General features: G+C 38.8%; 1 protein-coding gene across 1 annotated transcript in view; it reads left to right on the top strand.

Moving 5' to 3' along the window:
* The first annotated feature begins 440 nt into the window (after positions 1 to 440).
* The window catches only part of Dbp21E2 (putative ATP-dependent RNA helicase Dbp21E2), an 84,568-nt gene continuing 69,000 nt past the window's right edge, over positions 441 to 16,008 (top strand). Inside the window, exons 1-4 of the mRNA XM_071686517.1 lie at positions 441 to 624; positions 4,921 to 5,064; positions 12,685 to 12,831; positions 13,350 to 13,469. Coding sequence (XP_071542618.1) covers positions 544 to 624; positions 4,921 to 5,064; positions 12,685 to 12,831; positions 13,350 to 13,469 — 492 coding nt within the window. The 5' untranslated portion in view covers positions 441 to 543. The remainder of the gene's footprint in view (positions 625 to 4,920; positions 5,065 to 12,684; positions 12,832 to 13,349; positions 13,470 to 16,008) is intronic.

Genomic DNA, 16,008 nt, shown 5'->3' with positions numbered 1-16,008 from the left:
TGCGCTACCTCGCAAACGCGGGAGACAGCGACAAAGTATAAAAATATATATATATATATATATATATATATATATATATATATATATATATATATATATATATATACTATTTAGGCTTGTTATGCTTGTAAATAAACAGACTATGCATGATCCTGAAACTCCATACGGCACTTTTTAAAGTTTGCCGTTCTTTTTGCATTGAGATTCTCGATAAATTGTCCGGGTTGTATGAAAATATGCAATAAATTAATGAAGTCATAGAAAGATTATATGAAAACCTTTCACTATGAAATAAATTCCTTATGCAGTTAAGGACTCTGAAACTTAAACTTACCAGGAGTAAGTTTATGCCATAATCACACTGCTTTTGAGACACATTCACCTGATACTGATAAATCAGAAACTCTTAGCGAGTTACTGATGCAGTGAGACTGACTGAAGTGCTGTACCGTATGCAGTTATTACATGAACATAATTCAAAAATACTAGAAATTACAAAGTGTGTTGGATGGTGAACTGATCAACTTACCTCTGCAGGGCATTATGAATTACACCAATGTTACACCAGTGCAATGTATAATTTCTCGGTTTTCAAAACATCTTCAGTGTTTTCATCGTACTCAGGTAAAGAACTGATGTCATTTATATTTACACACATCTACTTGGCAGGAAACCACATCCAGATGTAAATTATGTTAGCTGGATACCATCCTCGTAATGAATGGGGATGAGCACAAGCAAGCTAGATCTAATAATATGAAAACGTGGAAACTGAAGAGGCAAAGAAACCCAAAGTTGCAGTTTATTAACAAATTCTTATTGAATGCGGAATCTAATGTAGATCCGAGTGGAATAATAGAATTTATTGTGAACAGGTAATTGACGGAGAAAATTACCACGTTCATGACTGGTTACACATTAACATTATATAGGTCGCTGGTCAAGTGGTGTAGGAAGATAAGGGAATATGTTAGGATAACATATGTGCATGTAAAACACCCGCCAAAATTAAGAAAACTTATGAAACCCCTCTCAAACTCTACTTAAAAGTCGATATTTACTTAGAAGTTTTTAATTTCATAAACAAATTTTACCAGCATTACAGTCACCAACTGCGTCATGTCATATGGTGAAGGATGTGTGCCTGAAAGAAATTTGTTTGCATGTGGAAACTGACAAACGCAACACAATACTCAGTAACGTAAACACGAGACGAGAGCAATGTTATTTTTTCACATAACATGAAAGACAAGGTAGGTATTGACACTATCAGGAAAGTAGGTAAAGTTTTAATAGGTTTTATTGATTTCTAGAAGTGTTTTACTTATTATTTATTTTTAACAAAGCCCACATTTCTCTCTATGATGACAAATCAAAAATTTTATGGTAAAGAATTATCCCAATAATACTCCCCTGGTCATAGGCTGTTCCACAAAATATCCCCTTATTCCATTAAAAAACTATACACTATTAAATGTTATGGTAAAGGAGGCTGCAGGACTAGACAACGAAAAAAAAAAAAATTGACGAAATTGGTTTCATTACCTTCTTTACAGTCAGTAGAAGTGATTTAGACTGTCACTGTGTGATATACATCTTTTTACATGTGATAACATAAACTTGATAAATGGGAGGGCTATGAAAATCAGGGAAAACGTGGGATTAAGGTAGAATTAGTTGAAATACATACAGAAATCAACAAAACCTATGAGAACACCTGTTGTAAAAATTCTATTATTCATTGACTCTGCAACTGGAGACAGCATAAAATGACTGCTAATGGGGAGGATGGGCAGTGTCACCTCCAGCTGCCCAGTGTGTTATCTACAGTGTTTATATATTTTGGTGTGAAGCTTTGACCATGGGTGTGTTTAATATATTTGACAGTAACACTGAGAAGTAAGAAATTTTGGGGAGCCAGAGAAAGGGGAAGTTAGGTGAAGTTTTTATAGGTTTAGTTGATATCTGCAAGTGTTTTCACATACTTTCATGATGATGAAACACACGTATTCGTGATTGTCAGGGTCTGACCCTCCATCACATATAACACTGTGTAACAATGGTTTTGTTCCTGGGTAATGAATGTTATTTCCTAATTGCTTATGCATAAAAAGTACAGAAAAAGGCTATTCCCTTCAAACCTTTCTTTTGTGACTAGGACAGTGATATTTCAAAATTAACCCATTTCCAATTGGACAACGGGCAAGTTTGCACATTTTTGTTCACATAAAGTCAGAAAAACAACAACAAATGAATGAAAATTAGCATATATTTACACTAATGTTGAATGAAAGTGATCACAAAAGATTTAGAAGCGAGTAGTTTCTCGAGATTTACGATTGCACTGTAAATCACTTTCACGATGAGACCCCAAATATAATCTCCCATCATGTTCTCGTTATATGTTCCCAGGTAGCAGCGTTCAAAGTCCAGTATATAATTGGTGAAAGCACCTGCCTTGCTCCTCCGAATACGCTCCCATATTCTTGAGTTTATCAAGATGAGCATCAAGGATATGGACTTTTGAGGGACATCCTGGTACCCATTTTAGTCTCAACCACCTCCACATAGTTTTCAGCCTTGTAATTGCTCAGGAAACCCTAAACCACTGCGACAAAGCTCTACCAAGCTGCTTTCTCCTTCCAAGTGAGTTTCTTGGTGAATTCCTTGCACTCCAGGATCTTCTTTATCTGTGGTCTGATGAAGACACCAGCTTTGACCTTTGTCTTAAACAGCTTAGGGAAGAAGTCTTGAAGGCACTTTAAGACTGCAGACTCCTTATCTAAAGCTGTGACAAACTGTTTCATAAGGCCTAATTTTATGTGCAGTTGTGGCATCAGTGCTTTCTGGGGGTCCATCAGTGGCTCCCACTTGATGTTTTTCATCCCTACAGAGATTTCACTCCACTGGTGGCCAGTCCTGGTGAGCTGCTATTCACTGGAACTGAGTGGGTTGATAGTCATGATGGAGTGGTTAGAGAAGGGTGAGGAAGGCTACTACTTTCTCACCTGAAGTAATGAGAATTGGAAGGACTTAACGTTAGTTTCCTCAAAGACATCCTAGAAGATGTCTCATGCTTTTGGGACACTGCCTTGGAGAGAAGGTTTTTCTCTTTTCAGAACTTACATTTATCATGGAGTTTCCCTTCCCTTGAAGCCCCAATCATCATTGTTTATATTTTTTCATGCTGAGTTGGAAATATAATAAATTGTCTCAAGTTATCACTCCTCTTGAAAGCTGTAGTACCTTAAAATCTCTGTACCACATGCAACATGCATAGAAATAATTCTCATAGGAGTGTCTTGCTGTAAAATTTTGTGTAGTCAGTAATTCTGTGAAGACCATATTATATGTGCATAAGTGTGGTTGCGAGGCGTGGGCTATGGATAGAGTTGTGCGCAGGAGGATGGATGTGCTGGAAATGAGATGTTTGAGGACAATGTGTGGTGTGAGGTGGTTTGATCGAGTAAGTAACGTAAGGGTAAGAGAGATGTGTGGAAATAAAAAGAGCGTGGTTGAGAGAGCAGAAGAGGGTGTTTTGAAATGGTTTGGGCACATGGAGAGAATGAGTGAGGAAAGATTGACCAAGAGGATATATGTGTCGGAGGTGGAGGGAACGAGGAGAAGAGGGAGACCAAATTGGAGGTGGAAAGATGGAGTGAAAAAGATTTTGTGTGATCGGGGCCTGAACATGCAGGAGGGTGAAAGGAGGGCAAGGAATAGAGTGAATTGGAGCGATGTGGTATACAGGGTTTGACGTGCTGTCAGTGGATTGAATCAAGGCATGTGAAGCGTCTGGGGTAAACCATGGAAAGCTGTGTAGGTATGTATATTTGCGTGTGTGGACGTGTGTATGTACATGTGTATGGGGGGGGGGGTTGGGCCATTTCTTTCGTCTGTTTCCTTGCGCTACCTCGCAAACGCGGGAGACAGCGACAAAGTATATAAAAAAAAAAAAAAAAAAAAAAAAAAGTGTGTAACCTGTTTGAGTTATCAATACTCACATTAGTTCAAAGAGTAATGTATGTACATGGGTAAAAAACTGATAATAGAACTCCAAGGCCCTTTTTTTCAGGTACTTGCAGCTTCAAGGCTGCATTCCAATCATGGGCAGGGAAATGATTGACTCATTTGGAGTGACAAGTTCCTCAATGAGGCAGCACTCTTTTTCATTCATTGATGATGGTACTACCTTCCTGAAGGTGATTTTCCATTTGCAGTGTAACCACAAGCAGGGAGAGTTGGTAACACCCATATGAGTGATGTAATGTACTTTAGTTAATAAAATTATAGTTATGTAATGCCTTTCCATTAAGATTTATAAATTCTCAGAAAATAAGATGGAATAATTAGATGGAGCTCACTGGTTTAACTATCAGTTTTTATCAAGAAGGTTCAGTTTTTTATTGCAAATACATTTATGTGAGCCAATTGAGAATAATTTTTATATCACATACCTGTTTATAAAAGGTCACCTGCAAAATTGCTGTTTGGTCTTAATACAGTATTTTCTGGTAAATCCATCTCAACTAATGATAAGCTGCCATCAGTTTTCTGTGATAATTCTTCTCTCAGAATAGATTACCAGTCCTGCTGTAACTATAGATAATGCCCACTGAGTATGACACAAGCAAACCTAGATCTTAGATTAGATTTTTGGTGATTAGCTCTCTCTGTCCTTAGCCTTTTACGTACATCCTTACTATCTTATGAGTGCTTTTTTTTAAAATGTACAAGGCACATGAATGCAGATTGGACTTATTGGAAACTGGACATGTCACTCTGATGTCTAGCTTGGCACTATGACTGTGCAGAATGCTTTTGAAGTTTCCCTAAGTAATCAGATCATGTTGTTACTCCTGTGTTTCAGCAGTGTTTTGCTTTTCATTTGATTTACTCATACATGTAATAATTTCTCAGATACGATGGACTTCAACTCAGGCGCAGTTACCTGTGATAAGCATACCAGTGACAGTGGCAGCAAAGTTAGAAAGACAAAAGCAAATGAAAAAGAAACAAGAATGGGAGTTGCAGCGAAAGCAGTCCTATATGGGTGACAAATCTGTATGTGTCAATTTGATGCCGCTTTTTCACTTAAATGTTTGGTACAGTATAGTACCTACTATACATTTTATGGCAACTAAGATAAAGTACAGCTTGAAGCAGTATAATGCATTGATGGTTATTTCCTAAAGTGCCTTTCAGTTTGTTGTTGTATTATGTGATGATTTACATTAGATCAATTTGCATCTCTGAACATTCCATTTCTTACCATCATGTACAAGTATGAGTTAATCAGCTGTTTTTTATTTTATCACTTGCCCTTTTGTCATTTAGTTTTCTAGCTAAGTTGTCTGATTTAACTGATGAGATAGACTAAATAACACATAGTGCTACCATCATGTTAAATGCACATAAGATTTATTATTTATTTCATATATTTATTATACTTTGTCGCTATCTCCCACATTAGCAAGGTAGTATATGGAAACAGATGAAAGAATGGCCCAACCTACCCACATACACATGTATATACATACACATCCACACATATATACACACCTACACATTTTAATGTATACATATATATACATATTTTTTTTTTGTTATACTTTGTCGCTGTCTCCCGCGTTTGCGAGGTAGCGCAAGGAAACAGACGAAAGAAATGCCCCCCCCCCCCCCATACACATGTATATACACACGTCCACACACGCAAATATACATACCTACACAGCTTTCCATGGTTTACCCCAGACGCTTCACATGCCTTGATTCAATCCACTGACAGCACGTCAACCCCGGTATACCACATCACTCCAATTCACTCTATTCCTTGCCCTCCTTTCACCCTCCTGCATGTTCAGGCCCTGATCACACAAAATCTTTTTCACTCCATCTTTCCACCTCCAATTTGGTCTCCCTCTTCTCCTTGTTCCCTCCACCTCCGACACATATATCCTCTTGGTCAATCTTTCCTCACTCATCCTCTCCATGTGCCCAAACCACTTCAAAACACCCTCTTCTGCTCTCTCAACCACGCTCTTTTTATTTCCACACATCTCTCTTACCCTTACGTTACTCACTCAATCAAACCACCTCACACCACACATTGTCCTCAAACATCTCATTTCCAGCACATCCATCCTCTTGCGCACAACTCTATCCATAGCCCACGCCTCGCAACCATACAACATTGTTGGAACCACTATTCCTTCAAACATACCCATTTTTGCTTTCCGAGATAATGTTCTCGACTTCCACACATTCTTCAAGGCCCCCAGGATTTTCGCCCCCTCCCCAACCCTATGATCCACTTCCGCTTCCATGGTTCCATCCGCTGCCAGATCCACTCCCAGATATCTAAAACACTTCACTTCCTCCAGTTTTTCTCCATTCAAACTCACCTCCCAATTGACTTGACCCTCAACCCTACTGTACCTAATAACCTTGCTCTTATTCACATTTACTCTTAACTTTCTTCTTCCACACACTTTTCCAAACTCAGTCACCAGCTTCTGCAGTTTCTCACATGAATCAGCCACCAGCGCTGTATCATCAGCGAACAACAACTGACTCACTTCCCAAGCTCTCTCATCCCCAACAGACTTCATACTTGCCCCTCTTTCCAAAACTCTTGCATTTACCTCCCTAACAACCCCATCCATAAACAAATTAAACAACCATGGAGACATCACACACCCCTGCCGCAAACCTACATTCACTGAGAACCAATCACTTTCCTCTCTTCCTACACGTACACATGCCTTACATCCTCGATAAAAACTTTTCACTGCTTCTAACAACTTTCCTCCCACAACATATATTCTTAATACCTTCCACAGAGCATCTCTATCAACTCTATCATATGCCTTCTCCAGATCCATAAATGCTACATACAAATCCATTTGCTTTTCTAAGTATTTCTCACATACATTCTTCAAAGCAAACACCTGATCCACACATCCTCTACCACTTCTGAAACCACACTGCTCTTCCCCAATCTGATGCTCTGTACATGCCTTCACCCTCTCAATCAATACCCTCCCATATAATTTACCAGGAATACTCAACAAACTTATACCTCTGTAATTTGAGCACTCACTCTTATCCCCTTTGCCTTTGTACAATGGCACTATGCACGCATTCTGCCAATCCTCAGGCACCTCACCATGAGTCATACATACATTAAATAACCTTACCAACCAGTCAACAATACAGTCACCCCCTTTTTTAATAAATTCCACTGCAATACCATCCAAACCCACTGCCTTGCCGGCTTTCATCTTCCGCAAAGCTTTCACTACCTCTTCTCTGTTTACCAAATCATTTTCCCTAACCCTCTCACTTTGCACACCACCTCGACCAAAACACCCTATATCTGCCACTCTATCATCAAACACATTCAACAAACCTTCAAAATACTCACTCCATCTCCTTCTCACATCACCACTACTTGTTATCACCTCCCCATTTGCGCCCTTCACTGAAGTTCCCATTTGCTCCCTTGTCTTATGCATATATACATATGCAGACATAAACTTGCTGCCTTTATTCATTCCAATCACCACCCTGCCACACTTGAAATAGCATCCCCCATCCCCCTGCGAGGTAGTGTCGGGAAAGGACAAAAGGCCACATTCGTTCACACTCAGTCTCTAGCTGACATGTGTGATGCACCGAAACCACAGCTCCCTTTCCATATCCATGCCCCACAAAACTTTCCATTGTTTACCCCAGATGCTTCACATGCCCTGGTTCAATCCATTGACAGTATGTCGACCCCGGTATACCACATTGTTCCAATTCACTCTATTCCTTGTGCGCATTTCACCCTCCAATTTGGTCTCCCACTTCTCATTCCCTCCACCTCTGACACTTATATCATCTTTGTCAATCTTTTCTCACTCGTTCTCTCCATGTGACCAAACCATTTCAATATACCCTCTTCTGCTCTCTCAACCGCACTTTTTTTTTTACCACACATCTCTCTCGCCCTTTCATTACGTGCTCGATCAAACCGCCTCACACCACACACTGTCCTCAAACATCTCATTTCCAGTATATCCACCCTCCTCCACACAACCCTATCTATAACCCATGCCTCACAGCTATATAACATTGTTGGAACCACTATTCCTTCAAACATACCCATTTTTGCTCTCCAAGATAACAGTCTCGCCTTCCACACATTCTTCAACTATATCTTGGAGATCTATAAGAAAAAATTCTACTCACCTTATTGTACTTTACCTACCTGTCCTAGGATCCTTTTCTATTGGGGCTTCTGTCAAGAAGTTAAGTAGTGTATGTATGTCTATTTAGGGTGAGTGCAAGAGTTAAGGAGTAAGTGTGTAGTGATTTCAGTATGGAAGCTGCAAAGTAACAGGATTGATTGTAAATTCTTTCATTATGAAAGTTGCACTTTGGACATAAGGGATCTTATGTTATGGTAAGTTTTGTTTGTAGTGTTGGAGAGGTGGGTGGTGTCCAAAACTTAAAAGCAGTAATACCATCATTGCCCATTATCCCAACCATGACATTGCATCATTCCTCTGTCTCTGTATGATTGCTTATGAGGTCATTCTCTTTTTTTTTTTTCGGTAAAGTAGTAGAGTTTAGGTTTTTAACTAAACATGTATATGAAGTGGTTTGCCCACTAAATCATTTGGACTGCTATAAGAAAGTACATGTTTATGTTCCTTCTGTTTTTGTTATATTTCTTAGACAGTATTTACATACAAATCTAAGTGCTGACACTGAAAATGATTTTAATCCCAGCTAATGAACTAATGTCATTATTTTAACCCACCATATTGATTTTCTGAAGGATTGTGTCTTTCTCGATTGACAGTAGTGACTAAGAATGTTTAAATCATGTTCCTGGGGATAGCTGAGGAAGAGATGGAAGATGAAAAGAATATTTTGAAGAAATGATGAATATGGGAGAAGGTGAGTCAGTAGTTCTTACATGCATGGGTATGGAGGATGGAAGAAGAGGATACAAGTGTAAGGGCCTATAGCAAAAAGGGAGGTGAAAAGGGTGACAATGATGTTGAAGGTAGTAGTGACACCTTGTGTGGATGGGATCATGGCCGAAATGTTTAATTATCACAGAGTGGATACATTTTATGTGTAATTTAGTATGGACACAGAAATTTGTGCCAGAGGATTGGATGAAACCTATCATTGTTCCTATCTTCGAAGGAAAAGATGCTAAAGATGTATGTAGCAATTATAGGGGAATAAGTCTGTTAAGTGCTTGCAAGTGTTCATTGATAGAGTGGTAAGAGTGCCTTAATGCAAAGTAAGTGAGGAGGAAGGGGATATGTGGATCAGACTTTTCCTGTGAGAAGACTGGAAAAGTAAGTAGCAAAAGGTAGGAAGCTTTATGCAGTTTGTATGGATCTGGAAATTGCATATGACAGAGTCAAGAGGAATGCTGTATGGGATGTGAGAAGGATATATTGGTTAGGGGGAAACCTTTTGGATTGTGTGAAAGCCTTCTTTAAAGGAGCAAATAAATTTGTAAGAATGGATGGAGAGTTGGGCAAAAGTTTAGTATGCATGTGGGTGTGAGGCAGGGTTGCATGATGTCACCATAGCTTATAAAGATATATGTGAATGGAATGATGGAAAAGATGAAAGCAAAACTAGGGAGAGGGGATGCAGAGATGTAGTGAGGTGGTGTAGTATGGTGGTTGATTACAAGCCTGTTTTTGGATGATACCATGTTGTTTGCCGAGAGTGAAGAGAAGCTGCAGAAGCTTGTGTGTTTGATGATGTGTGTAAGTGTAGGTGATTGAAGAAAATACAAAGAAAATAGTGAGAGTATAGATTTTGCAAAGCCATATAGATTTAGAGAAGAAAATGTGTTATAGATATGTGGGGAGAAAGACTGGAAGAAGTGAAAGAATCTAAGTATTTGGGAAATGTCTGAGGTAAATTTGGTTATTTAGAGGGACGGTTAAGGGAAAGTCCCTTAATAGAATAATGAAGGGTAAAGGAAATATGGAAGTGAAGAAAAGTTTAAGGGATAGCATAATGTCTCCTTCTGAACCTGACCTATGCAGCTGAAACAAGGATATGGAATAGGTCACAAAGGCCAAGAATATAGGCTTTGAAAATGAGCTATATGAGAGAAGCATGTGGTGTAACTAGATGGAATGAAGAATGAAATGAGGGAGTGTATGAGAGATTTGGAATGGCAGGGAATGAATTATACAGTGGTAAAGTGGGTGAAACATAATACTTTGAGGTTGTTTGAGCATGTGAAAAGAATGCAAGATGGGGAGTGGACAAGGAGAGTGTATGATAGTATGATCAAGGGGGTTGATGTGAGAGGAAAACCACCTGTGGCATGAAAAAATAGAGTAGAAGAGTACTAAAGGGAGAGAAATGGTGGAAGGATGCACAGAATGGTGTATGTAAGGGAGACAAGGCCAGCGATAAGTGGCCATCCTCTTGATGAGGGTTCTTGGAGGGAATGGAAGTCAGAGATATAGATAGATCTATGGTAAGAAGACGTATGCAGCTTTCATGAATCTGGAGATAGTGTATGGCAGAGTTAAGTGGAATCCTGTATGAGGTATATGGGGTAGGGAGACAACTGTTGTATGGTGTGATAGCCTTCCATATAGAAGCAAGTGCATGTGTTAAGAGTGGATGGAGAGTTTAGCAAAAGTTTAGTTTAATTTGGGTGTGAGGCAGGGCTGTGTAATATCACCATGGCTTTTAGAAATATGTATAGATAGGGTGATAAGAAAGATGAAAGCAAAACAAGGGAAAGGGGATGCAGGGATGGAGTGTGGTGGTGGCTAGTGACAAGACATTTGCAGATGATGCTTTAATGTCTGCTGAGAGTGGAGAGGAGTAGCAGAAGGTTGTAACTGTGTTTTATGATTTATGTAAGTGTAGACAATTGAAGGTAAATGCAACTAAAAGTAAAATAATGGTATTTAAAAGGAAACATTGAAAGTATAGATTTTGCAAAGCCCTATAGAGTGAGAGAAGAAAGTTTGTTAAACTGTGTTACAGATATGGGGAAGCAAAAAGACTGAGAGGTGAGAATTTAGATATTTGGGAGCTTTTGTAAGTAAGTTTGGTGATATGGAAGGAGAGATAAGGAGAGCAGTACAGGGTAGGTGAGTCATTGGGTCCCTTAATAGACTAATAAAGGGTAAAGGTTTGATTATGGAGGTGAAGAAAAGATTAAGGAACAGCATAGTCCCTACTCTGACCTATGCAGCCAAAGCATGGACATGGAATGAGTCATAGAGGTCAAGAATCCAGGCTGTGGAAATAAGCCATTTGAGAGGAGCATGTGGTATGACTAGATGAAATGAAGAAAGAAATGAAGGGGTATATGAGGGACTTGGTATGGCAGGGAGTGCAAAGGGAATGAATTATGGAGTGGTAAAGTGGGTGAAACGTAATACTTTGAGTTGGTTTTGGCATGTGGAAAGAATGCATGATGGGGAGTTTGCAAGGAGAGTGAATGACAGTACATTTAAAAGGGTTAGTGTGACAGGAAGATGACCTTTGAAATAGGAAATAGAGTGGAAGAGTACTAGAGGCAGAAAAATGGTGGAAGAATGCTAGGAGTGTTGTATGTAGAGGAGGTAGGGATGCCTCTTCCAATGCCTCTGAGTGGGAGTTCCTAGATGGAATTGACATTAGAGATATATATAGATAACTAGATCAGCAGTCTTGAGTTTGTGTTAAACTTAGGGAGGTCAACAACAGTTTTTCCCTAGATGTAGAAGTGGTTAGACTCTAGAAAATGAAAATTTTGATAACTGCCCTTGTTATTAGTTTGACAATGAACTAGTCAAATTAACACACACAGGAGTTTTTCGTCATGTTTTTGATGATTGGCAGAAAAGTACACAATTACATTTTCATTAAGTTTGCAGGAGCTACTGTCCTGGTTGGCAAGTTTTGTCAGCAAGAGAATTCATGTTTAAGGACTTTTGCGCTAATCAAGAACAGACAAACATATTATTCCTCACCTGGATATATGGCAAAAGCATGTTAATTGTTGCAACAGTAAATGTATTGATGCAATCATTCAGATTGAAAAATTCCCATAAGTCCCAAAGGATTTACTCAGACACTTCTCAGAAAGTGTCAGAAATCCATATGAATTTAGCGAGATGAAGCACCAAGGGGATTGGTCTCATTCACTAGCCTGACTCATATGAATACAAAGAAATGAGGGCAGTTTGCATTGTGAGAAGGGGAGTGATGCCAAGAAAGTTAATTTTTTTTTTACCAGTCACATCATGGCTTAATGAATGGGACATTGCTAGTTCCTGTCACCTGTGGTCCTGGACATGTGCATTATACAGCATACAAAAGGTTAAACACCTGTTTCTGGAAACATCTCACATATGTGAGCCCAGAATTTCACAACACATTTTCTGGTATGATTGTTTATGATAGGAAGAGACGAGTTTGAAGTTGAATTTGTTTAAGTGGATTCTGTCATTGGTAGTCGATTAAGAAATGGATTTGTTTACAACAATTGTAAAATATACCTTACTAATGTGTGCATTTAACATTACTGTGGCATTATTTGTCATGGGTTTATCAACCTTGTGCTAAATTAGACAGTTAGCTAGAACACAACATGATAAGGGGCTCAAAACGTGCTTTTCACAAGCTCAAAGCCAACTTTTTTTTCAGACACTTATGATATCTTGTAAAAGAAAAGAATTTAACCATTACCGAGGCCAAACGTACAACAAATTCACTGAGGTTCCTCTAGCATCAAAAGGTTGGAGACACAGAAAATCTGCTGGAGACTACTTCACCATCAACAGCTATAGTGGAGTATGTTTTGTTAATGGTGTTCATGTATGATTTGAATATAATGCTGTCTTGATATGAAGAAAACAGGGCAGTATGATTGTATTATTTTATATTTCCATGTGTGTCATTAACTTTTTTTATACAAAATTATTTTGTAGATCTAAGTTACATAACACTAACACTGTAGAGTGGCTGAGAGCATAGATGCCTAATTTCTTGAGACAAAAACTATTTCATTTGTTGATATTGTACTTAGGAGGTATCTTTTTCCTCTAAAGGAAATAGTCTAATGATTGTTGCTGTTTCATTGCAGAAGTAGTGATCAGGAGTAATTTTAGTTGAAAGTAACTTTGAATACCAAAATGTACAAGTAAAATTTTATGCCAGGAGGGCAAAACTAAGGGGGATCAACTCTGTCAAAATTGCATATATTATCATCTTTTTGAGATGCAATATAATGTATGATCTCAGTTTTATTATCTTATATTTAGTCACTCGTTTGTGAGAGCATTTTCTTCACCATAAGGATTTTATTTCAGAACCCAGCATTTAAACAGTTTCAAGAAGGACATGAACTAGAGTTCGAGTCTTTGGGTCTTGACAGAGATATACTGTCGCAGATATATGATTTGGGATTCCAGGAGCCAACTGCTATACAGGTATGCACTTTTACAGTCACAAGTATATATGCACTTGTTTTGGAACTGATTTTGCATTCTGATAGTAACAGTTATAAGAAAGTATGTGAATAAGGCACATGCAATATAACAAATGTATTCGAGTGATGATTATTTCATACTCTCCTTATATAAGGCCATTTTTTGTACGAATAAAGATGTGCCATACAAAACTTTACGAGTCTTTCCTTATGCCTCTGTAGCCATTGCCTGTGGCCAGTAAATTGTTCTTTCTAATCCTCTGTCCCCACCTGATAAAACATTTTTTTCTCAGTCATAAGAGTTTATTTAACTGATTTATGCATGTATCCATACTCTTTATATTACCCCACTCTTGATTAATGTTGCATTTGACTAACAGTCCTATCATCTTCTACTTTTTCTCTACTTCCTCATTTTCCATTTAACATATGTAAAGCATCCCAGTATTCCATGCAAGTGTTCTACAGCTTTAACGTGAATACAGGCAGCACAGCATCCCCTTCTTCAGGTATCCAATATGCTTTCTTACATTCTCTTCCACAGATTTCTCAGCAAATTAACCCTTTAATTCCTTTATGCTGCTCTTAGATTTCTTTATGCAGTATGTTTCTCGAGTGAATGTGCTGTTGAAATATATATTTTTAACTCATCTTCTGTTCTTTCTTGCTCTGTACATCATAAACTTTGTAGATTTTACAGTTTATTTTCTTTTATTAGTATGCTAATATCCTTGAAACTCCATTGCAGTGTCTAGTCACTGTTCTTTCTTGTTGCTTTCTATTCTGTTACAGTCTTTCTGCACATTTTTCTTCATGTGTAAATCATGTTACTTTCTTTAAGTCAAAAGCTTTGGTTACAGGCAAAGTTTCACATCAAGGCCAGGCCCTAAAAGCATTACTGAAATGGGCTAAAGATACAGAGAAATAAAGAAAGATAGACTATTCAAAGAGTTTTGGAGGAAGTAGAAGCTGCTTTGAGAAAGGGGCAGTTGTAACTGTTAGAAAAGGTGTGAGAAGGTAGAGATCCAGAGCTTAATACTGTGGGGAAAGGACCAGTCGTAACTATTGCCTCATCCTTAGTTGCCTGTGGCTGCACAGAAGTCAAGTGATACCAAGTATTATAGGGTCTGGCTAATGGCAGAGGGACATACCTAAGCAGCCAGTTCTGAAGAGTATAAACCAAAATGATACTACAGAAGAGGAAAGAGAACCAACACAGGCGTGGGTCAAGCCCTGCTGTCAGATTGGGAAAGTTGATTAGATGGATTAGTTTGGTCTTGACTCTATAAAGGAAGTGTTTACATCTAGGATCTCCCCAGCCATAAGAGCAGTGCTCCATTCAAGGACATATCAGACATTTATATGAGTTCAGGGATTGTTTGGAAGAGAGGAATATGAAGTACTTGTGGAGGACTCCAAATTTCTAAGAGGTAGACTTTGCAACCTGCATAAAGTGAGATGTCTGATACCAAATATGTGGAGGCGAAATATGTAGGGGCGAAAGTGAAGATTTGTAGAGGTTTTCAGAAAAGAAGAAAGAATGTTGGGTTGAAGAGAGTCGTAAGAGTAAGTGAGCTTGGGAAGGAGACTTGTGTGAGGAAGTACCAGGAGAGAATGAGTACAGAATGGAAAAAGGTGAGAACAAAGGAGGTAAGGGGAGTGGGGGAGGAATGGGATGTATTTAGGGAAGCAGCGATGGCTTGCGTAAAAGATGCTTGTGGCATGAGAAGCATGGGAGGTGGGCAGATTAGGAACGGTAGTGAGTGGTGGGATGAAGAAGTAAGATTGTTAGTGAAAGAGAAAGGCATTTGGACGACTTATGCAGGGAAATAATGCAAATGAATGGGAGATGTATAAAAGAAAGAGGCAGGAGGTCAAGAGAAAGGTACAAGAGGTGAAAAAGAGGGCAAATGAGAGTTGGGGTGAGAGAGTATCAATAAATTTTAGGGAGAATAAAAAGATGTTTTGGAAGGAGGTAAATAAAGTGCGTAAGACAAGGGAATCAATGGGAACTTCAGTGAGGAGGGCAAATGGGGAGGTGATAACATGATAACAAGTAGTGGTGATGTGAGAAAGAGATGGAGTGAGTATTTTCAAGGTTTGTTGAATGTGTTTGATGATGCAGTGGCAGATATAGGATGTTTTGGTCAAGGTGGTGTGCAAAGTGAGAAGGTTAGGGAGAATGATTTGGTAAATAGAGAAGAGGTAGTAAAAGCTTTGCGGAAGATGAAAGCCGGCAAGGCAGTGGGTTTGGATGGTATTGCAGTGGAATGTATGAAAAAAGGGGGTGACTGTATTGTTGATTGGTTGGTAAGGTTATTTAATGTATGTATGACTCATGGTGAGGTGCCTGAGGATTGGCAGAATGCTTGCATAGTGCCATTGTACAAAGGCAAAGGGGATAAGAGTGAGTGCTCAAATTATAGAGGTATAAGTTTGTTGGGTATTCCTGGGAAATTATATGGGAGGGTATTGATTGAGAGGGTGAAGGCAGGTACAGAGCATCAGACTGGGGAAGAGCAGTGTGGTTTCAGAAGTAG

Source organism: Panulirus ornatus, chromosome 3, assembly GCF_036320965.1.
Source record: "Panulirus ornatus isolate Po-2019 chromosome 3, ASM3632096v1, whole genome shotgun sequence".
Lineage (NCBI taxonomy): Eukaryota > Metazoa > Arthropoda > Malacostraca > Decapoda > Palinuridae > Panulirus > Panulirus ornatus.
Note: the sequence above shows the minus strand (reverse complement) of the source record. Positions and strands in the feature narration are given on the sequence as shown.